The sequence below is a fragment of the Polypterus senegalus genome, chromosome 4, assembly GCF_016835505.1.
Source record: "Polypterus senegalus isolate Bchr_013 chromosome 4, ASM1683550v1, whole genome shotgun sequence".
Lineage (NCBI taxonomy): Eukaryota > Metazoa > Chordata > Cladistia > Polypteriformes > Polypteridae > Polypterus > Polypterus senegalus.
Window position 1 is genome coordinate 9,343,409 of NC_053157.1, and position 22,160 is coordinate 9,365,568.

Sequence of the window (22,160 nt, forward strand, 5' to 3'; positions counted from 1 at the left end):
GTGGTGTCTGGAACGCAACCCCCGCGATCGAGGAGGGATTACTGTAGATTGTTAAAAATATTAATACACAACCACAGCATGTATGCGACTTAAATGCCATGAAGTCTCTCAGAAGGCCAGCGGTCACTACTGTTACTTCACAGACTCAAAACACCGGACTGCAGTGTCCACCCTTCTGCCGTATTTTATGTAGCTTTCATGTTCTCCCTGAGTGTCTGTGTCCAAACATACTGGCCAGTCTGATTTAATCAGCTGCAAGGAAGCGGGAGTAACGTGTTTATGTGGATTCCTACCGAATGCTGCGTTCCATGGGAAGTGGGAAGACAGAATTTCCAAGTTCAACTGGAACAGCCCTTTAAATCAGATTTCTGACTTAGAATCTCTGGGCTGGTCTGTCGAGCCCGAGTTTGTCCGACGTCACATCGTGACGTCAATCCAAAATGGCAATATACACCTCAAATTTATTGAATGCTATCGGCACTTCTCTCTATTTGTGTCTCATGAAATCAGCCGTACACACAGCACTGCCCAACTTATGTCAGTGGACATGTTGCTATGGTGTTGCGATACGCAAAATATTGTCATCAACTTCTGTTAATTCAGATGGAGCAAGCATAACAAAGGTTTTCCTGGATGCAACCATATTGATTTTCTGAATGTTTGTTTTACTAGAACACAATTAACTTGGGTGTGACGTCATTCACATCTCAGACTTAACACGTTAAATGGAATGCAGTAAAAGTGCTTGCCACTTTCTGAATTTCTATTGGGGTAAAAATGGTTTAAGCACCTTAGCGCTACACCAGAGTGTCACTCGGGCTGTAGAAAAAAACAGTGCGAAAAGCGTCACTCGGGCAACTGTATAGACGCGTCTCACGTAAGCGTCATTTCCCGCGTATTACTCGGGCTGTAAAAGTGGCAACAGTGTTTGCGCCGAACGTTGCTCAGGAACCTGTATGGGCGTGTCTCAAGTAAACGACAGGCCCAAGTGTTACCCGGGCAACGGTGCAGACACGCCTTCTCCTAGCCTTGTAATGGTGTCTCGTAAAAAAACGTTTTTCAGCAGCCCAGGTGTTGCACGCTCTTGACAGAAATTATGAGCAGTGATGGCAAAGTGAATCCGTCTTCAGGCAGTGGAACTGAAACAGACAGTGAAATCGAAAAGGATTCTGGTGAATACGAAAGCGACGCTCGTGTCAATCGCACTTGTTCAGTGTGCTGTTCAAAAGCTGATCAGTCTGGAATTGCGCTACTATTGTCCCGACTGTGACGTTGGATCGTGTATTTCACCGTGCTTCAAGATATACCACACAAATGACACATTTTGCCGTTATATATGGTACTAGCTGAAATACCCAGTGTTGCCCGGGCGGAAGATAAAGTTTTTGTTTTTTTAAATTGTTTGATAAAAATATTATTACGGAGCACACCAGAAACGTTCCAAGCGTCAACTGGATGATAAATATAATTAAAAAAAAAAATACAACTTGACAGATTCATTTTTGTTTTGTGGTGTAGTAATAAGTTTTTACATGCAGAATTTTTGACAAAAAAAAAAAAATATATTATTAGGTTGATTTAAATTTCTTACCACTACAACATTGTTACAATAAGAATAATGCAAGATGAAAATATAGATAACAAAAACAAATATTAAACGACAAACAAATTATACTACAGATTTTTCATGATAAAACTGCCAGTTGCTTTTACGGAGCACACCAGAAACGTTCCGAGCGTCAACTGGATGATAACATACCTATAAGACTGCAAGACTGTTACAGTCCGCTTTATATATAAGATTTATATAATTCATAATATTATATATGGTGGGTCGAGTCACAAAGACCTCTATATCATCGAGTTTATTTAATTCCAAAAGCACCAGGCACGCAGTGGTGCTCAAACATAAAGAATGCTGATGGTCACCTCCATTGTGGCTAATTGTTGGAGAGCGGAATAAAAACTTTTGATTGTATTGTGGACTGTATTGCTGTGTCTGGGGTTCTCTGGCACCCCCTTGTGGTTGCTAAGCATCAACTGGATGATAACATACACAATTGTTACATTCTGCTTTATATAGAAGATACAATACAATACAATACAGTTTATTTTTGTATAGCCCAAAATCACACAGGAAGTGGGCTTTAACAGGCCCTGCCTTTTGACAGCCCCCCAGCCTTGACTCTCTGAGGAGACAAGGAAAAACTCCCAATAAAAACCTTGTAGGGAAAAATGGAAGAAACCTCGGGAAAGGCAGTTCAAAGAGAGACCCCTTTCCAGGTAGGTTGGGCGTGCAGTGGGTGTCAAAAGTAGGGGGTCAATACAATACAATATACAGAACAGAACAATTCCTTAAGACAGCATAATAATAAAAATTTTTTTTTAGAAGTACGGTATCACAGTAGATGATATGACATAATTAGGTTTGGAAAGATGAGCATGATTTGTATCATTATAATACCTTCTACACATATGACTTTGTACTTTTAGTGTTTTACACATTTTACAGTAGAAAGATGTGCTTTAATATCTTTTCAAGCCAAAAAAATGCAACACTATTTACAAGTTTTACAAGAAAAAAACATAATGCTAAGGAGGTTAAAAAAAAAAACAGGTGTTTTATTGAATTGTTACAAGACCCCAGTCGAGTTTAGTCCAGTGAAGTATACAGTGTACTTAGTGTCCTTTGTTTGTTTTTTGTTTGTTTTATAGGACTTTGTCATTTGCGTTGAGATGTTTTTTGCTGCAATTGCCCATCACTACAGCTTCACCTATAAGCCTTACGTCCAAGAAGCTGAGGAAGGCTCTTGTTTTGACTCCTTCCTTGCAATGTGGGACTTCTCTGACATCAGAGCTGACATATCTGAACAAGTGCGGAATGTCGGTAAGTTTGAGGTCTTTTCTAAGATGATTGCCGGCACTAAAAATTTACAATTATCGTTTGACTTCTTCTATCGGCTGCTCCCGTTAAGGGTCACCTTCTTCTTCCATCTCTTCCTGTCCTCGTCATCTTGTTCTGTTACACTCATCATAAGCATGTCCTCTCTCACCACATCCATAAGCCTCCTCTTAGGCCTTCCTCTCCTCCTCTATCCTTAGCACCCTTCTCCCAGCATCTCTCCTCTGCACATGACCAAACCAACGCCATCTCGCCTCTCTGACTTTGTCTCCTAACTGTCCAACCTGAGCCGACCCTGTTAAAAGCAAAATGATTTTCATAACTTGCCTACTTCAGGTCATTTGTAAGATTGGCTTTTTATACGAAAAGTTCCTTAATCACGTCAGTACGTGTCGTTATCTTATCACTTGACATAAAGGTCTATGAAACAACGTATGGCCTGAAGGCCAAAATGGACAAAAGATGGAAGACAACTGCTTCCCAAAGAAAGCCATCCCATTACTTGCTTTAGTTTGTGACACCAGAAATTATTTCCATTTTCCAGTAACTCAATTCAGATGCACTTACTTACTTGTTATCAGAAAGAAAATAAGCTAGAAGTGCATCTTTTTCTTGGCATATTCATTTTCTTCTCACATGGAAGAGGAGGTCCTTCAGAAAATGGAATTCTCTGGGAGCCGGCGCCACCTTGTGGATACAAGGAGTACAACAGCTAGCTGGACTATTGGCACATTCAAGTCAAACGCATTCACGCTGGCACTGCAGTTTAAGTCGTGGTTAGGAAATATCAGCGGTACAAGTGAACAGAAATTGCTGTAGTAGTCGTCTTGCCAGAAAAATGAAGAGTAGGATTATGGGACTTCTACAGGCAGTTGGCTGCACCAGTGATGATTTAGGAGTCTCGTATGTGAATACTTACGCAGTTTGTTTGTTTGTTTTGTGAAATATCTGCATAACTACTTTAGACCACTGGGCAGAGATCTGCTTTCACTTTAACATTAGAGTCTTTTTCTCTTGGTGTCAAAAAGCCAAATCCTCTTTGATTCAATGTGTTAGAACAATAAAATGTGAAAACTTCCAAAGGGTCTAACTACTTTCTGTAGGCCCTGTAATTCAGGTGTCATTGGCAGGAGAAATTCATTCTTGGCCACCTTGTTGGTGAGAGTGAGTCTTTTTAGCAGCTGAAGTAGATTGCATCCTGAATAAAGATGTCAAACCTTAACTATCTGGGGACGTCTGGCCAGCAATATGACATTTTACCCAATTCGCCCAGTTTCACTACAACCTCAGGTCTCCTAACTAACAACTGAATAGGAGTGTGGACCATTAACCTGACGCCAATTTGTTGTTTTCGGTCTGTCTATCTAAAAGACCGGGTTTTATCTTTATGATATAAACTAGAAAGTGCTACCCCTCTAAAACGGGTTGAAATCAAAGTAGACCTCTGCGTTGAAGTTTGCAGTGCACCATACAATGCGTGTGTTGTGTGTCTGTTACACGCCATTTGGTGTGGGATTCGTAAAAGCTGTGAATGTTTATGACTCGCCATCTACTGTATTGGAATGAGAAATGCAATGTATTTTATTACTTAAAAAATGCTCGTGATGCGCCAGCTTTTGGATGTGATTTTCGTAGGCCGCGTGGCTCCAGTTTCCTACGTGTGTTGGTTTGTTTTAGTTTAACTAAAAGTGTTCGCCTTGCTAGCTAAAAATCAGTTAGTTGAAATGCACTGCCCTGTGTTCTCTGACCCAGAGAGAGAGAGAGAGAGGAGAGGTTAGGAGCACACGCTGATACAGCGCATTACCACACCCACCACATGACAAACCCTCTCAAGATCCCAGATTAGGACCCGAGTGCAGCCATGTGACGGGTGACGCCTCAGCACCACACTAGTTCAGATGGAATGGAACAGGGTTTTTTTATGGTGTTGGGAACAAACGTCTAAGCGCTTGGGCTTTGTGCTCCTGTGTCAGTTGCTTAGGCACCCACATTACTGAACTTAAGGCTGTCATGAATCAGGGCCTAGGCAGATCAAAACACTCCCATTCAGCTCTCCTGCACCCTCTTCAAATGTTATTCTTCTGTTTTCACAAAATCAGTTCCAGGGTTCGTTCTTCATTCCTTGTGGTCGTGGCTGTAGCTGCCAATTCTGCCACCACACCCCCAGGTTTTCCCTTGCAGGTTGGAGGGTCTACGTACAGGGCTGGATGCAGATTAACGTCATACCCACGACGTAGAGTCACTGTTGCCGTTCTGATTACCAGTGCAGATCCCTGGCCTCAGAGCCACCACTCCGCCTTTATCTCTGACCCAGCACTCGAGTAATGATTAGCCCACCCTCGCTCTGTTTATCAGTGATAGAAAATAACTAGGGCTGGGCAAGTTAACGCATTATTATTGCATTAACGCACTAATTAATTAATGCTGACAATTATTTTATCACGCGTTAATAAAAAAACCTGCGTTATTATTATTATTTTGAAATCCTCAGTCTCACTAGTGATCGATAGAGATAAGCGATCTTCTTGTTACAGAGCTTTTCGATACGCTTGTAGCCGCCGAAGTGTAAGGCAAGATCAAACACGGGTAAAACGCGTGTCGAAAGAAATCTCTCAGTCCAGAAGTTTGTTTTAAAAATATTTAGTAAATAATAAAAATAGTAATATAATATAATAGTAATAGTAATATAAAAATAGTAAATAATCCACACAAGAATAAAAGAAAAGCTAGTTACACACAAAATGTATCTTCTGTGAACTGAGCTTTTCTTGAGAAACTTTAGCTATTTCTGTATTTTAAGTTCTTTACTTCTTCTTTCTATACTTAAAGGTTCTTAATTTCTTCTTCTGTACGCCTTAAGCGTACGGTTCAACACACAATAAGCACTGTTTTCTCTGTTTCGTACATTCAAAAGGCCTGCAAGCCCTCAGGCGTGGTTTAAAACCTTATGCCTTCTACACCTTACACATGGCAAGGCTGGTCACTAACTGAAGAATAATGTGTACTCAAAGTTGTTAGAAATGGCAAGAATATACCAATACAATTCTACTTACGGCGGTTTAAGGAACCTCCCACAGATTATGCTTTGTCATCTAGTAAAATATTCATGAATCTTCTAGAACTAGAAAATGGCTCTTACAACGCTTTTGAATCCAGCAGGGGGCGCTAGCTCCTTGGGAATGAGTTCTTTTGTAATTGCGGCGTGTTACATAAACCGAAACTATAATAATAAAAGGTGATACCCCTCACTTAGTGATACAGCGGTAAGAAATCACATAGGAGAAATAACTTGGCTTTCTTTAATGACGGTTTACGCGGCATAACAGATGAAGGAAGACAATGGCAAGATCCCAGTTTGGGAGTGGGAGCTCCATGTATACAGTCTACCATTTTCGTTGCTGCGTTGGAAGGATTTTCTGGCTCGGATGACGGCATCTCCCATCTCTCTGTCGGCTTCAAAGGTGTGCCGGGCAATGTTCCAAGGCTTTATTCCCTTTCTCCATGTGCAGGCCCCCACTTAGGTAAATCGTGCCATTCCAAACAAGGAAAGAAGATCCAATGTCAGGCTGACTCTGTCACACAGAAACAGTACAATGGCCATTTCGCAGTTTGTCCTTAACTTGTCTTGTCTTAAAAAGCTTACCTAGCTGTTCTTATATGGTGAACTCCTGTGTGCTAAATCCGACTTTGTGTTAGCTGTACATGTGATTAGGAAGGAAAAATAGATTTAAAATGGCAGATTATACCTCTATTCTGATTACAGACGGACAGTTAGCTTTGTTGACTTGACCTCGATTCCCTGCGCATGCGTGAGTAGCGAAGAGCAAAAACAGCTTCTAAAATGGCAGGTGGAGCGACACCAAAGTGAATGCTCAAAGCAAAACTTTTTTCGTATTATCATTGAATCAGACTCTGATTTGTCGGACTTCGATTTTGATGCAAGTGATCTGGAGATCGAAAACGAAAGTGAGGTACCAGCTGATCGTGGTGCTGAACACGTTCGTGTAGCTCAAGAGTTCCCAAACTTTTTTCGCCCGCAGACCCCTTTCCCAAAAACTTTTAAAACCGTCGACCCCCTAGTGATTTACTTTACTTACTCAAATGAATACATTTGTACAGCACTCGATATTAAATATTTCACTAGATATCAAACTTTATTTTAATCACTTGTAATTAATGATTGAAAAAGATAAAAGGACTACGGAATATGGCATTATCTTGTGCAACATTTAATATCAAAACCAGCACTAACGAAAATTAAAGCAAAAAAATACGAGCCGAGTTTTTTTTTACGTTTTTGACATTTATGAAATAAATATGTAAATTCAAAATAAGTACAAATAGTCCGAGCTGTACTGTCTGCATTTCTTTTTTGGTTCAGTCTGAAGAAATAAAAACTTATTAACAATTTTGACAGCTCCGTGATTAAAAAAAAAAAAAACAATAAAGTATGTACTTACTTGAAACAGAAGATTTTTGTTCAAACTCGAATAAATAAACTGTGTCCTCCGATTTTCTTTTTCGTAGCACCGCTCCGCAATAACTAATTATATTCAAAGTTTACATCACAAATAAGTACGTCACATTTATAGTGTTTTATGAAAGCATGACCGTACAAGACTGATAGATTCTGCTAATATCGAATATCCGTCGTCTCGTCCCACCGCGAGCAAGTGCGGATGTGCACCGGTTTTTCATGTCCGCACTTGCTTTGATACGTTCGATAAGACAATGCACAGACCTATTTGTGCTACATGTGTTTTCATGCGTTCTTACGTGTGACTCTTTTAATGACACATTTTACCTTTTTGTTCACAAGTTTGGTATGTAATGTGTTTTTATCAAAAAACTGTTTTTTTGAATTATTTTACTTCTTAATTAGGAACCTGTTGGAATCATAGATATTTTGAAGTAACAAACAAATAGCAGTTGTAAGGGGGTCTATTTTTGCTGTCGTCGACCTTCAAGTTTTTTATCGAAACTATCGACCCCTAGAAAGTTCAAATCGACCCCAGGGGGGTCAACATCAACCACTTTGGGAACTCTTGGTGCAGCTGATGCACCAATGGCAACATTCGCCTGGGAGGACAGACACTTAAAATTGACAGGAGGTACAAACGATATTGCGTCTCACTGCAACCGCCACCCGCACGCACCCGTCTCACAAAGACAGCCAGGCAGCCGGCCCTCCGTGTGTTCCTGCTGGCCATCGAGCCGCCACAAACTGCAAAGAGGTGCCGACAGCAGGCACAACAAGCAGCAACAGACGTTTTATGTCGTTTTATGTGTGAAGCCATTGCACTTTGTGCGCTTTTTAGTTTAGTTTTAGTTTTTTGGAAAAAATATGAACCTTCAAAGATTTGACTGTTTATGCTGCTCCCTGATAAAAGAAAATGTGTTTCTGCTTGTGTCTGTTCAGGTATATAGAAAACAGATTTAGAAATGTGAACTTGCTGTTGCTCGGAAGGTGCCCGTTATAATGTTGCGATCGTGGCTCTGGACTCTGAGTGTAACGTGTTTTTCTATACCAAACTCGATAAAACGTTAATGCCTTGGTAGTGGCAGATAGCTTTGGTTTTATACTTGATTACATTAATGTTTAAGTTGAGATTTACAAGAAATATTTTAACAGCTACTATGTAAAGAGAAAACTGCTGTGAAAAAGCACCTTATTTGTTTAAAGTGTTTGCAAACCAAATACATACACTACACTACTTTTGAGTTCATTATTGAAATTTGCACATCAATCATGCGATTAAAAAATGTATATAGTTGCCCAGCATTAAAAATAACACACAATAATTTGCCTTTTTTTCTGTTATTAGGAAGAACAGTCCTAGGCCGTCCAAGAAAGATGTATTTTGCAGAGGAACAGGAGAACAATGAACATACCAGCCTTTTGTCTGGCGGAGGAGGAGGAGGAGGCCCAGATTCGATCACAGACACGACTTCCATGCCACCCTCGCCCACTGGTCGCTATCAAGGGTTTGGACAGACCACGGTGACGCCTCACTCTTTATCCGCACCAGCGGGCTTCTCCAGTGACCCTCGGAATGAAGATGACTATCTGAGTTCACCTTCCCGAGGGGCCGGCGATCCTGGTGACCAAGATAACTGCACAATTCCTTAACTGACTTCATTCTAGAAGTAAAACGCTTAAAAGCAAGCCTTCTGTTTTGCAAAGTGTCCCTTTTCCCTCAGCAAGCCTTCACCTGCAGGAATCCTCATGACTGGAGATGTCGTTACACACAGAAGTCATTTAAAAGTGACGTGTTTTACTCTCATCAGTTATCAAGTTGCTCTTGACGGTTCTTTGTAAATGGCTATCGGTGTCAGGTGTACCGACGTGCCGATAGCCAAAGACCAACAGATTGTTACTCTTTTGTCATTACGTATTTACAGCATGGGCGCCTACATGTCGCTAACAAACTCTGTTACAGCAGTGGCTTAAAATGGTGGAAGGCCAAACAGTAAAGAGACGCTCGGCTCGGTTCTCCCTCTCCTGCAGCCCCCCAGGCCATCCCTCAGGTGAGATACAGGAGTGCTTTGCTCCCAGTGCGAAGTGACGGTTTCCCCAGAACGGTCTTTATTCCGTGAGAAGACCCTGCCATCTTGCCAAGTAGTCAACGTCTAGGAGGGTTGGGCTGCCCATCCATCAGTTTTCATACTTGCTTACGTCCCGTTGAGGGACCCTGCAGTGGGCATGCCAGCTGTGCACTTGGATTCGCTGTGCCTTCCCAGAATGAGACAAAGATTTGTCCCCCAGCATCATTTTTTTGAATTTTGTTTAAAATGTCACTTTGCTTTTTATGACGAGGGACGATCAAAAAGTTTCCGCAGTTTTGTTTAACTCTGTTTATTAAGAATTTCAAAAACAAATGACATCACTTTTCTACAGTCACCTTCCTTTATGATGTAATTTTCCCAGAGCGTCATACCAACTTTTTAATGCCATCGGAGGAAAATGTTTTTGGTTGGCCGCGTAGCCACTGATGCACCGCTGCTTTCACATCATCATCATCATCACCACATGAAGCGTCGGGAACAAATGTCTTAAGTGCTTGGGCTTTATGGGCGAGGCATCCACCTGGCACACAATGTCATGAATCGGGGTCTACATGGGCAGACCCAGCACTCCCATCCAGCTCTCCTGCACCCTCTTCTGTTTTCACAAATCAGTTCTTTTTTCATTTCACGTGGCTGTAGCTGGACGTCCAGAGCGCTCTCTGCATCCATGCCACTAGTACAGCCATTTTTGAATATTTCAATCCACTCCTAGACGACTCTACGAAAGAGAACTTGATCTCCACACTGACCACACGTGCAGAAATTAATTGGTGTTCCCAGCACACCTTCTGCCTACATGACAGAACGCTCTTCCTCTTGGGTGCAATTTGTGTAGGTTTCATAGCCATCTTCACTACAGCGTGACACCTCTGTTACTAAACTGCAAGGGCTTGCCAGACAGAACAGGTCACATGATGCTCTCAGACACGCCCTATTACCAACTCCTCCCACCTTTACCGTTTCGAATGACACTATAAAAGTGTCCCTCGTATTTTAAGGAATCCAACACTAACACTTGTGCCGTCTTTGGGTCTGCTTATCGCTCACCCGTGGCCCCTGCCAACTGTAATGCGGTGCTAGCAGTAGAAGAGCACACAAGCGCAGATGTTCAGATCCTTTCTTTTAATTGCTGTGGCCCTGACATTTGAGATCTGGCCTCTGACTTGGCCACTTCAGGACCTTCACGTCGTTGTGTGGCTTTGGCTTTATCATTCAGATCGCCATGGCGGTAGAATACAAATCTCCCAGGGCACAGACCCCCTTATCAGAATTTCCCCCTATTATGCTGCATTCACCTTCCCTTCTCCCTTGACAAGCAGGCTGTGGAGACGCTCCCATTGTTAGGTGTGTTTTCACCCAACCCCGTCTCACTCTCTTCATCAGAAGTGTCTCAGTCTCAGTGAGTTTACACCTTCTCGTGTTCGGACGAACTCTTCTGCACCAATGTTTAGCGTAAGCGGGAGGCTTACGTTACTTGACATCTAGCTGGAGGGGATGTAAGACTTGCCGATGAGGGCAGCTGCTGATCTTGTCGACTGAAGATGTCAGATCGTACAGCTAGACATTGCAGGGCATGATGAATTACTTGACCCTGGGACGTCTAGGCTGTGGTGGGCCAGGATATCAGAACAAGGCCATCTTAACAGCATTCTAGGCCCCCAGAGAAAGTAGTGCACTGGGGATCCCTACCTACACAACCCCATCATTTATTGCTGTAGCACGTTTTCATGCCAATGGTGTCACTCAAAAGTGCTTCACAGGGTGAAGAAAGAGGAAAAAGACAAAATATAAAAAATATTAAATTAGGCAATAGTAGTTAACATAGAATAAAAGTTAGGGCCGATGGCCAGGAGGACAGAAAAAAAAAAAATCTGCAGGGGGTCCGAGGCCACAAGACCACCCAGCCCCGTCTAGGCATTCTACCTAACATCAATGATCTCAACCAACTCACAACGTCCATAGATTAGCGTGGGGGCCCCCCAGGCAACTGCCAAGCATGCCCATGTGTTAAGACGGCCCTGCATCAGAATACTCCCTACTCTTTACAAAGGGGTCTTCAATGATCACAGAGAGTCAGGGCCTCGGTTTTATGCCTCAACTGAAGGCCGGCACCATTTGGACGGTACTGGGATCCACACAGAGACCACAGGGTAAGCGCCCCCTGCCTGTCCTCTTCTAGCCCCAACCCAAGCTTTTCCTAGGTGGTCTCCAATCCAAGTACTGGCCAAGCCTGAACACACTTAGCCTCGGGTGTCTCTCCAGTTTAAAAGTTTGGTGGCCTGTAACAAGTCACATAATCGTCTTTGCTATTTACAGCCCCATCAGGACTGAGCTGATTCGCCTTTCCAGTATCACAGATGCATTTTGGGATTCTTAAGCCTGTTCTGCTTGTTTTTCATTTCAAGTCCGTTTCTAATTTAATTGCGTTACATGGCTGCCAGAAAATTCCGTCATCTTCCTCATTTGAACACATTCAGGCTACGTGACATGCTTTGGGTGACACAGTGAAGACTGAAGGTGTGACTGGGGCGGACTGGTGGCTCTGAGGCTAGGGATCTGGACTGGCAATCGGAAGGTTGCCGGTTCGAATCCCAGAAATGGCAAAAGGGACTCTGCTCTGCTGGACCGTTGAGCAAAGCCCTTAACCTGCAATTGATGAGCGCTTTGAGTAGTGAGAATAGCGCTATATAAATGTAAAGAATTATTATTAACGGTGGGGCCCGCTGTTCGATTTGCATTCCTTTAATCTCGCACCTCATCGAGTGTAAGCACGAGGTTATTCAGAAAGGCACAAATGTTTGAACACTCGATGCCACATTACATGCGTTACTATTAACCTGAACGTGTCACTTTCATGTGGACATATTGAGTCGTCCCAATCCTAGGGAGCTGCTGTGCCCTGACTGGCATCACATCTAACTGTCCACTGAGCCCCACTGATGGCCATTTTAGGACGGGCTGCTCCTCCTGACACATTCAAGCAAACGGCACCTTTTGAGTTTCCAGTACAGTCATCTCTGATGTTTGTGGTGGTCCTCCATACATTAGTTAGATAAACTGCACTTTATTTGTCCCAAGAAGGTCATATAATTTTTTATGGCAACTCAAGAAATATTACAACAAAAAACAGCAACCACTGCCCTCAAATAGATGCTGAGAAAACATCCGACCTGACTAAACATAAAGAGGGCCGTCACCGTGAGCCATTATGAAGGCCCACCAGCGTTTCTTGACACACTTCTGGTGGCTGACACTACAGTAGAGTGACACAGAGAGGATGGACCACGTTGTTTATAATGGCCGTAAGTTTTATCTTCATACTCTGTTCCACTACCAACACCAGTGGATCCACAGAGCGCCCCTTAATCAGTTGTCTAGATTGAGTGGGTCTCTGCTACCAGCTGCGCCCACCATACTGGCCATCACAGAGCTGTCACTACTCGCATTAAGGAGCGCCGTCTCCTAAGGAGAAAGTCTGCTCTGCCCTTTCTCCTGTACCTCCTCTCTGTTACGAGAGCGGCCCAGACTCTCATTGATTTGGACCCCCAGACACACCACATCCACTCCCTGAGTTGTGATTGGTTATACAGACCAGTTTATCAAAGATGTCACCTCCCAGAATTATCAGGCAAGCAGCCGTCTTCACGTTTAGCCTCCTAACAGTGATCCGATTTTGCCGTACCACTTTCAGGATTGGGCCGTTCTTCCGTTGCATTGACGCGAGTGTAAAGTAGAGAAGTCTCTGCCATCTCCTGAACAAACAAGCAACATGCAGCCACCCAATGATAAAGTCACCATAACCAGTATGTGTCATGGGTACACTAGCAGTTAGCAGGTTCATTCATTTGCCAGAAGAGCAGCAACCGGCCCGCTTGTCTAGGGGGGACACAGGTGTCACAACACAGACAGAAGTCCATCTCACAAAATGGCCCCTGGGATTCTGTGTTATGTAGCTGCCAGAAGTCCATCACCTTCAGGCTACGTGACCTGCTTAGGGTGACACAGTGAAGACTCGGCTCCGATCTGAAGGTGTGAACAGCGGGGCCTGCTGTACGATTTGCATGCCTTTTAACTCGCACCTCATCTAATTTCCGTTTTCACGTCTTAACGAGATTGTTCAGAAAAGCAGAAATGTTTGAACACTCAATGTCACATTACAAGTGTCATCATTAACCTGAAAATGTCACTTTCACGTGGACATATTGAGTCATCCCAATCCTAGACCCAGTGTGTGTGTCATGGATACTCTAGCAGCTACCAGGTTCATTCATTTGCTAAAAGAGCAGCAACCGGCCACATGTCTAGAAGGGATGCAGGTGTCACCGCACAGACTTCTAGGATTTGATGACAGAAGTCCATCTTACAAAATGGCCTGGGATTCTGCAGGAAAAATTCAAGTCTATAGGCCTGGGAGAAAGATGTTTAGCTTGTGCCGCCATAACCTTTGACAGGCCCAGCCACGGAAAGGGTGTGTGGGTAGTCGGCCTTACTTACCGTTATGCAGCAAGATCTAAAAACGTAACCTGAGAAACTCAAATTCAAAACTGACTAAAAGCTGCCCTGACCTCATTTACTTCTTTGCTGTCCAAAGCCATGATGAGGGGGGCTGCTGGTGTGTACAACACTCGTATGACGATGAAATGAAAAGAAATGCAGCCGCACATTTGCCATTCCGATGCATCCCGCGCCGTTTCAGTTTTAACGACTAAGAGGCCAGAGACGTCCTTCAGATGTGACTTGTCGGTTTTCGTGCTTTTTGCAGCAGCTGTCTGTGTCGCCGTGTCCTGCCTTAAATTCACTTCTGTTTTCTGCAGCAAATTAAAAAAAAAAAAAAAGTCTTAAATGTGAAATGAACTGATCGTAGTGATAATGTGGTAGAGCAAAATGTCGACAGCGATGATTATGGAGTGCGTCTCAATGGCCTTCGGGTGTACATATTTGACATTTTACTGAATAAATTTAATAAGCTTCCGATTGACTGCTGTGCCATTTGGGGTTTTCAAATTTCGATTTTCACACTGAAGTGTGTTCCATCCACCTGTCCGTCCAGTTTTATCCTGAGTAGAGGTGCGGGGAAGCAGGGCAGGGACAATACCTGGACTAGGTGTCCTCCCCCCTGAAATGTGCCCTTCATCGATTGACGGCCTGGAGCACCTGTTATGAGTTTACGGGTAAAGTACAAATTAATAACTTTATTAATTACACTGGATGAACAAGAGTTTGTTTCCTGGACACTTTTGGGTGTCTGTTAAAGGATTTTGGCCTGCTGATCACAAAAGTCACCTTTAAATTTTCTTAACTTTTTTTGAAGTAGTCTCTTTGAGTCTCCTTCAAAGTCCTCTCTGTCTCTCCTTGTGAATGAATGCACTCGTCCCAACAGTTGGTGGAACCGTTTTTGGAATTGCTAAAGAGTAAAGTTGGCCAAGGCCTGCAGAGATTTTTCTTTGATTTCTTCCACGGTACAAACACGCTTTCCTTTTGAGTTCTTTTTTTTTTTTTCTGCATATGCGGGCACAAGAAAATGTCGCATGGAGCAAAGATCAGGCGACAAGACGCACAAGTCAATTCGGAAATCTCTTCACTAGTCCGATGACGATCTTCGTAAACTGCACTGTGAACTTTTTCAAGATTTTCGTCATTCCTAATATTGGAAAGTCGGCCAGATCTCTGTTGGTCTTCAAGTGACACGTCCCCTCGTTTGAAACGCGCAAACCACTCGTAGACCTGAGTTTTACTTAAAGCTTCCTCTTTAAAACCAGTTTTAAATATCACTTATGGTTTCAGCAGCTGTCATCCCTAAGAGAAAACAAAATTTAACGCAGACTCGCTGTTATCTATGATCACCCATCACAAAAATTGACATGGCATATGAACAAAACAGAGCTATGCCACTCGGCAGACTGGCACAGAATACTGTAAGTGTGCCACACCTAGCGACGAAATTCACAACTAAGTTGAGATTGGGTGCCAGGTACAGAGTCCAGTTATTTTTGGGTACCCCCTCATCTACAGTACAACAGCGACAACTGTTGTGGATCTAAAACTGAAGTCAGGAAGCTCTCCTTTATGCAAAGAGTTGTGGGAGTCTGAAACAAACCTACCGAGACATGGAGGTGAAGAAAAAACCCTGACAACCTTTAAGAAGATTCTGGATGAGATGCTGGGATAGCTGGGCTACCTGCTAAACAAACGGGAGACAAATGGACTGAATGGTCTCCTCTTATTGGTCAAATTTCTTAATGTTATATGGTGCCTTTCCAAATCTCTCTATCTGAGGAGGCAGCAAAAACAACTCCAAAAGACCTGGACGAGCTTCATAACACCTGGAAAATGGAGTTTGGCATAGAAAAGTAGAAAGTGCTACACGTGGGTAAAACATGGCACTGTGTGACTGAACCACCTGAAGGTCCAACGTTCATCTGTACAAACAATAATCCACAAGTTCAAACACCACGGGACCACCCACCCGTCATACCGCTCAGGAAGGAGGTGCATTGTGTCTCCTAAAGAATGACGGATTTTGGCACAAAAAGTGCAAATCAGTTCCAGAACAGCAACAAAGGACCCCGTGAAGATGCTGGAGGACACAAGAAGACGAGTATCGATATCCACAGTAAAATGAGTCCGACATCAACATAACCTGAAAGGCTGCTCAGCAAGGAAGAAGCGACTGCTCGAAAGGTGCCATGAAAAAGCCAGACTGCAGTGGTCTGGTCTGATGAATCCAAGATCAAATTCTATGGCCATAATGACCATCGTTATGATTGGAGGAAAAAAGGGTGAGGTTTGCAAGTTAAAGAGGACCATCTCAATCATCAAGCATCAGGGTGGGAGTGTCATGTTGAAGGGACTGGTGCTCTTCATGAGGAAGGGAAATGATGGGAGATACACGGCAGCGACATCTCAAGAGCTCAGCAAGGATGATGAAGCTCAGTCACCAATGGATCTGCTAGATCAGGGGGGCGCCAACTACAGTCCTGGAGGACCACTGTGGCTGCAGGTTTTCATTCAAAGTTTTTTTTTTTTTTTTAAATGAGTGTCCTGTTTATTAACTTCTTCAGAATTCATTAGAATCTAATTGCTTTTTTTAAGATTTGTTCCCCTGAACAACTTCTTTGTTCCTCTGAATTGCTTCATTTCTTTCCTTACATGGCATCTAAACAGAAATGAAATATAAAGTGAGGGAGCCAACAAGAGACCACCTAAGGCGGGGCCTCAAACTCCAACCAGTTGCTTAATCAGGCGCCGAGTCTCATTGTTAATTAACACTAGAATTACCAGAGCCTACGAAAAAACTCGTAGATCCATGCCACCTTAAATCACTTCTCACCTCTCCGTCAGCGTCTTTTGTCCTTTAAATGTGTTGATAAGCAGCAAACAGCCTTTACCTGCGTGTCAGTTTCTTAGAGTTGTATAGAGTCAGAAGTCAAGCAAAATGACACCTTTTATAAATACTGTATCATCATTTGGAACACTTGCATTTCATGTGTGTTCCGTGTCTACAACGATCTATGTAAACACATCGTTAAAGCAGAAACGTTTTTCATGTTTTAGTAATAATTGACAAAATGTAGACATGAAGTTTATAATGTGTGAAGCCTGAAGTATAACTGCAGAAAAACAACACGTGTTAGGATGCGACATTGACACTCATTTACTACGACTGCTTCAGTGGCGCAACGGTATCAGCTGCTGACTGGTAATCAGATCTTCACAGGTTCGATCCCTGACGAGTCCATTTTGAGAAGTGAGCTGCTCTTATTCTTACTATTTTAGAATAAAAACATACATTACATTTCAGTCTGTAACAGCCGGTGTAAATTTATGATATTCGTAAATATTAGCTTTGTTTTTTTGTTTCATTCTCTCAGTCGCGTTCACGATCCTACCCTACCCCCATCTGACACTGCTGTTTTCACATAAAGATGCGCTATAGCTCTGCACTCTGTAGAAAGTAAATAACATTCAATCTAGCTTTTATGTAAGTAGCATATAAATGTTTATGTACAAGTATAACAAAACAAGTGCACTTTTATTCAAGACTATAACCGAAGAAAAAAGAAATTCACAAGTACACTGCAGGGCCTCCTGTGTTTGAGCGACACGGGCATGCTCAAAAAATACACGTGTAATGCCACGAAAAGTGTACGCAGACACTTCAGTTCGCAAGCATTGGTACGAGAATGAAGTTATTTATTTGGATTTAATTACTTACTTCCTACAGCGTAGAGTAACAAGGATAGCGCGTCTTTATGTGTCAGATGAGGGGGGCGTAGGGTAGGATCGTGAACGCGACTGAAAGAATGAAACTGAATTACAAAAAAAACAAAGCTAACCTTTACGAGTATCATACATTTACACCGGCTGTTACAGACTGAAATCAAATGTATGTTTTTATTCTAAAATAGTGAGAATACATGCAGCTCACTTCTCAAAACGGACTCGTTGGGGATCGAACCCGTGAAGTTTTGATTACCAGTCAACAGACGATACCGTTGCACCACCGAAGCAGTCGTAGTAAATGTGTGTCAATGTCGCACCCTAACACGTGTTGTTTTTCTGCAGTTATATTTTTGAATAAAAGCACACTTGTTCTGTTATATTTGCACCTTTTGTGAAAGTGTTTCTTTGATATTTGGACTTCAGGCTTCACACATTATAAACTTCATGTCTACATTTTGTCAATTATTACTAAAACATGAAAAACGTTTCTGCTTTAACGATGTGTTTACATAGATCGTTGTAGACACGGAACACACATGAAATGCAAGTGTTCCAAATGACGATACAGTATTTATAAAAGGTGTCATTTTGCTTGACTTCTCACTCTATAAAACTCTAAGCAACTGACACTGAGGTTAATAGACTTGAGGTGAGAAAACTGTGCGGGGGGCTGTGATAGCAGGCTGCTTGCTGTTTGCTGCTTATCAACACATTTAAAGGACAAAAGACGCTGACGGAGAGGTGCGACGCAATTTAAGGTGGGACGGATCTATGAGTTTTTTCGTAGGCTCTGGTAATTCAAGTGTTAAACTCGTTCTTTAATTTCATGGTTTGTTGCTGCTCTTATTGTGCAATAGCAGACATTTCTGAAATTGTTGATTTTCTCTTTTCTGGTCAAATGTTTTCTGGACCTGAACAGATCAACATTCCTGAGACCTGCACCTTTCTTTCTGTGAAGATTCTCAGTCATCCAGGTGAAATTATCTGATAGTTGAAGTCATGGCAGCTGGACGTCTTTCTTGTTAGGTAGATACGTTTCACTGCTTATTCAACCTGCTTGGATGAGCAGTGAAACGTATCTACCTAACAAGAAAGACGTCCAGCTGCCATGACTTCAGCTTTCTTTATTTTCAGATATTGTATGATGGATACCAGTTGCTTTGGCTCATTTTGTATCTCATTATTGTTTGGCTGCTAATTAAGGAAAAAGGAACAATGAAGGGGGTCTGAGTCTTCAAGAGCAGGTCCATTACAATGAATGCAAAAGGAGTTCATTAGGAACAGAAACCGGTCACTCATTAAGAAAAGGGTTAGAATGAAAATCCTGCAGCCATGGTGGTCCTCCAGGACCGGAGTTGGAGAACACTGTGGTAGATGGACAAGGACCCCAAGTAGACCTCCAAAGTTGTGGCAAAATGGCTTAAGCACAACAAGGTCGAGGTATTGGAGCGGCCATCACAAAGCCATCACCTCAATCTGATTGAACTGATAAAGCGTGTGGAGCAAGGAGGCCGACGATCCTGTCCCAGTTCCACCAGTCCTGTCTGGAGGATTCCCGCACCTCATTGTAAGAAGCCTGGCTAAGGAGACCCGAAACATTTATACGATTTAAAGGCAACACCTTACCAAATATTAAGTAAACTTGTGACCCCCCCTGGAAATGTGGTATGGTTGATGAAAAGTGAAACAGGCTGTGGTCTGGGAGCATTGTGGGGATTAATGATTTTCACCCTGCACAGAGCAGACGTCTTTATGGTCTGTGATTCTAAAATCTGTGGAGGGTAAGAAAGTGAACTTTAAAGAATTGTGGATGGAAACGTCAGACTTCAGCTGTTAAGTGATGACATGACAAGAGACGCGACCTTAGCATTTTACAGAGACGAGTGAAACACGCAGACCTACAGTCCTAGAAATACCTCCTGTATATGATTTACATTTTATTATCTCACATTTTTTTAATTTCCAGAATATTTAGCATTCAATTCAGACCGAGGTCCAAGTTCTAACCCGTTTAGTTTGCGAGTTATCGCGTGACAAATAACAGACATTAGCCTTCTGTCCATACAGACAAGTGAAACGTCTGGACTTCCGACTCTAAAGCAAAATGGAAAGAAAGCCAACCAATCCGACTCAACGAGCTGTCGCATCACCACCAATGGCTACCGTGCTGGTGAAACTGGAAGTTCTGGTCCATCCACAGCTTCCCAGAAGGCCTGGTACAGTCACGTGACCAAATGTGCGGCGTAGACTGGAAATGGCTGCACCGAGACTCAGTAATAACGTGCGTCATTCATACCGTGACATGTCAGTAGCTGCCATTTTCGAGAAAACACAGTTTTAACTTTTTTCCTAAATTAACATGGAATTCATTTATATATTTAAAAAAAAATTCTAGCAGAAGGAAGCTAAGCTTCAAAGAATCAGAAGTACTGTGCGTTTGTACAAACCGTAAATGGCTCTACTGAAATGCTCCTCCAGGGTCTCCGGTCTCCTGCCGACGAGCCGTGATTGAGATGCTGCTCTTATGGTGGCAAACGCACAGCACAACGTGGTCGCCTTCTCGGACTTGGATGGGCTCGTTCAGAAGGGCGGCCGCTTGCTTCCAGTGGGAGTCCTTGGCCAACGTGCTCAAGCAGATTTCGTCATCGAGGTGGACGTCGTACCAGAAGGGCACCGCGGTCACTCGTCCGGGAGCACAGACTTGCACCTAAAGTGGCAGAAGAAAAGAACGCTCAGAAACTGGCACTCTGGATAAAACGTTTGGCCAAACTGAAACCACAGAAGTAAAACGTCACGTTTAGAGACCAGGCTGGGACATCAAGGAGTGAAACGCAGCAGAAGGACACCCAACTACAACCACTTTACCTCATCACGTCAGGCCAGAAGGAGCAACAGACAGAAGGAGGAGGACCGTCAGGCTTCAGACAGTCCATCTCTCTCACTGTTGTCCATTAGGGACTAAACTCCATGACCAGGATTAGCAACTGACCTCCTGCTAGAAATCATATATTTTTTTTTTTCCTTCAATTTTCTGTGGTGAGGATAACTGGGTCACTTAGCCCCCAATATTGACAAGGGGTCTCGTGGAACCAGACGTGATTCTTGAAACGCAATGACATGTCTGGGGACTAGCCATTGTGGTGGACCGCCGGAAAGCCTTGATGGTGGAAGGACCTGAGGAAAAGAGCTTTTGTTCAGGACATTATCTCCCCCGGAACGTTAGAGGGCAGCCTCCTCCCACCCTTGGCTTGCAGTGGGGCTACAGGTTTGGAGCATAGAAGATCAACCCTACTGGGGTCTGTGGCCACCACCAGGGGGTGCCTGGATATTTGGTGAGCCCTGATGGGCAGCACTTCCACTACACCTGGAAATGTGCTGCTGCAAGAAGCTCATGGGACACCTGGAGTGCTTCCGAGTGTCCTATAAAAGGAGCCAGACCCCACTACTTGGGGAGCCAGAGTCGGGAGGAGGGGGACAAAGATTGCCGGGAGGGTAGTGGACACAGACAAAGAGAGAAGATAAGGACTGGGCTTTGCTCAATTGTATTGTGCTGCTGTGGGGAGTGAGGAAATAAAGCGTGCTGTGTGGCAAACTCATGTCTCTGTCTGTCTGTGGAGGGTTGGGGCGGCTGGAGCACCCCTGGTGGTCCGCACCGTCAAAAAGTGCACAGTGAATGGTGGCAAAATCCTGAGCTGCAAAGACTCGATTCCTCCAGTCCATGCATTTTAAACCACTGCTGGGGTGTCAGAAAGACACTGAAGAAAAGACCTGATGCCGAGAGAAAATAAAAAGCTAAAATTTCTGTTAATCTGTTCTGGAGCTCAGTAGCAGAAGGTAACTGAAGCTTACCAATTAATTTGCAAGTTGTAATGAGTGCTGCGAGAGTGGAGATGGACAGACAGACATGTAGACCACCACACGTTTGAGACGTGCCTCTGTCAGCTGTGAGATCTTCCTGTCATTTTAACTGCTGCATCACTTAAAGACATAACAGCAGCAAACCGAGTTCAGATGAGCAGTGTGGTCTGTGGATATTAAATGTTTGCTCTGAGGATGTTGATGGAGAAATTTAGAGAAGACAAGAAGGAGTTGCATTGTGTCTTTGTGGACCTGAAGAAAACATATGACAGGGTGCCTTGAGATCTGCTGTGGTATTGTATGAGGAAGTCGGGAGGGGCAGAGAAGTATGTAAGAGTGGCACAGGATATGTACGAGGGGAGTGTGACCGTGGTGAGGTCTGCGGTAGGAGTGACGGAGGTGGGATTACATCAGGGCTTATTTGGAATGGTGATGGACAGGTTGACAGACGAGATTAGACAGGAGTCCTCATGGACTGTGATGTTTGCTGATGACATTGTGATCTGTAGTGAGAGTAGGGAGCAGGTCGAGGAGACCCCGGAGAGGTGGAGATATGAGAGGAGAGGAATGAAGGTCAGCAGGACCACCAAGACAGAATACATGTGGGTGA

The 22,160-nt window shown here is 43.4% G+C and overlaps 2 protein-coding genes across 5 annotated transcripts in view; one reads left to right on the plus strand and one right to left on the minus strand.

Annotated features, from left to right (window-relative positions):
* The window catches only part of tmem184c (transmembrane protein 184C), a 61,717-nt gene extending 47,276 nt beyond the window's left edge, over window positions 1-14,441 (plus strand). The window contains exons 9-10 of the mRNA XM_039750225.1: window positions 2,716-2,887; window positions 8,728-14,441. Of these exons, the coding sequence (XP_039606159.1) occupies window positions 2,716-2,887; window positions 8,728-9,032 (477 nt within the window). The 3' untranslated portion in view covers window positions 9,033-14,441. The remainder of the gene's footprint in view (window positions 1-2,715; window positions 2,888-8,727) is intronic.
* prmt9 (protein arginine methyltransferase 9) overlaps window positions 1-22,160 on the minus strand; it is a 107,180-nt gene that overhangs the window by 14,393 nt on the left and 70,627 nt on the right. For 2 of the 4 annotated variants that reach the window (XM_039750223.1, XM_039750222.1), the window contains exon 13: window positions 20,140-20,399. In XM_039750223.1, the coding sequence (XP_039606157.1) occupies window positions 20,151-20,399 (249 nt within the window). In that variant the 3' untranslated portion in view covers window positions 20,140-20,150. Of the gene's footprint in view, window positions 1-18,792; window positions 20,400-22,160 lie in introns of those variants that run through there. The other 2 variants (XM_039750224.1, XM_039750221.1) reach the window with 2 other exon arrangements.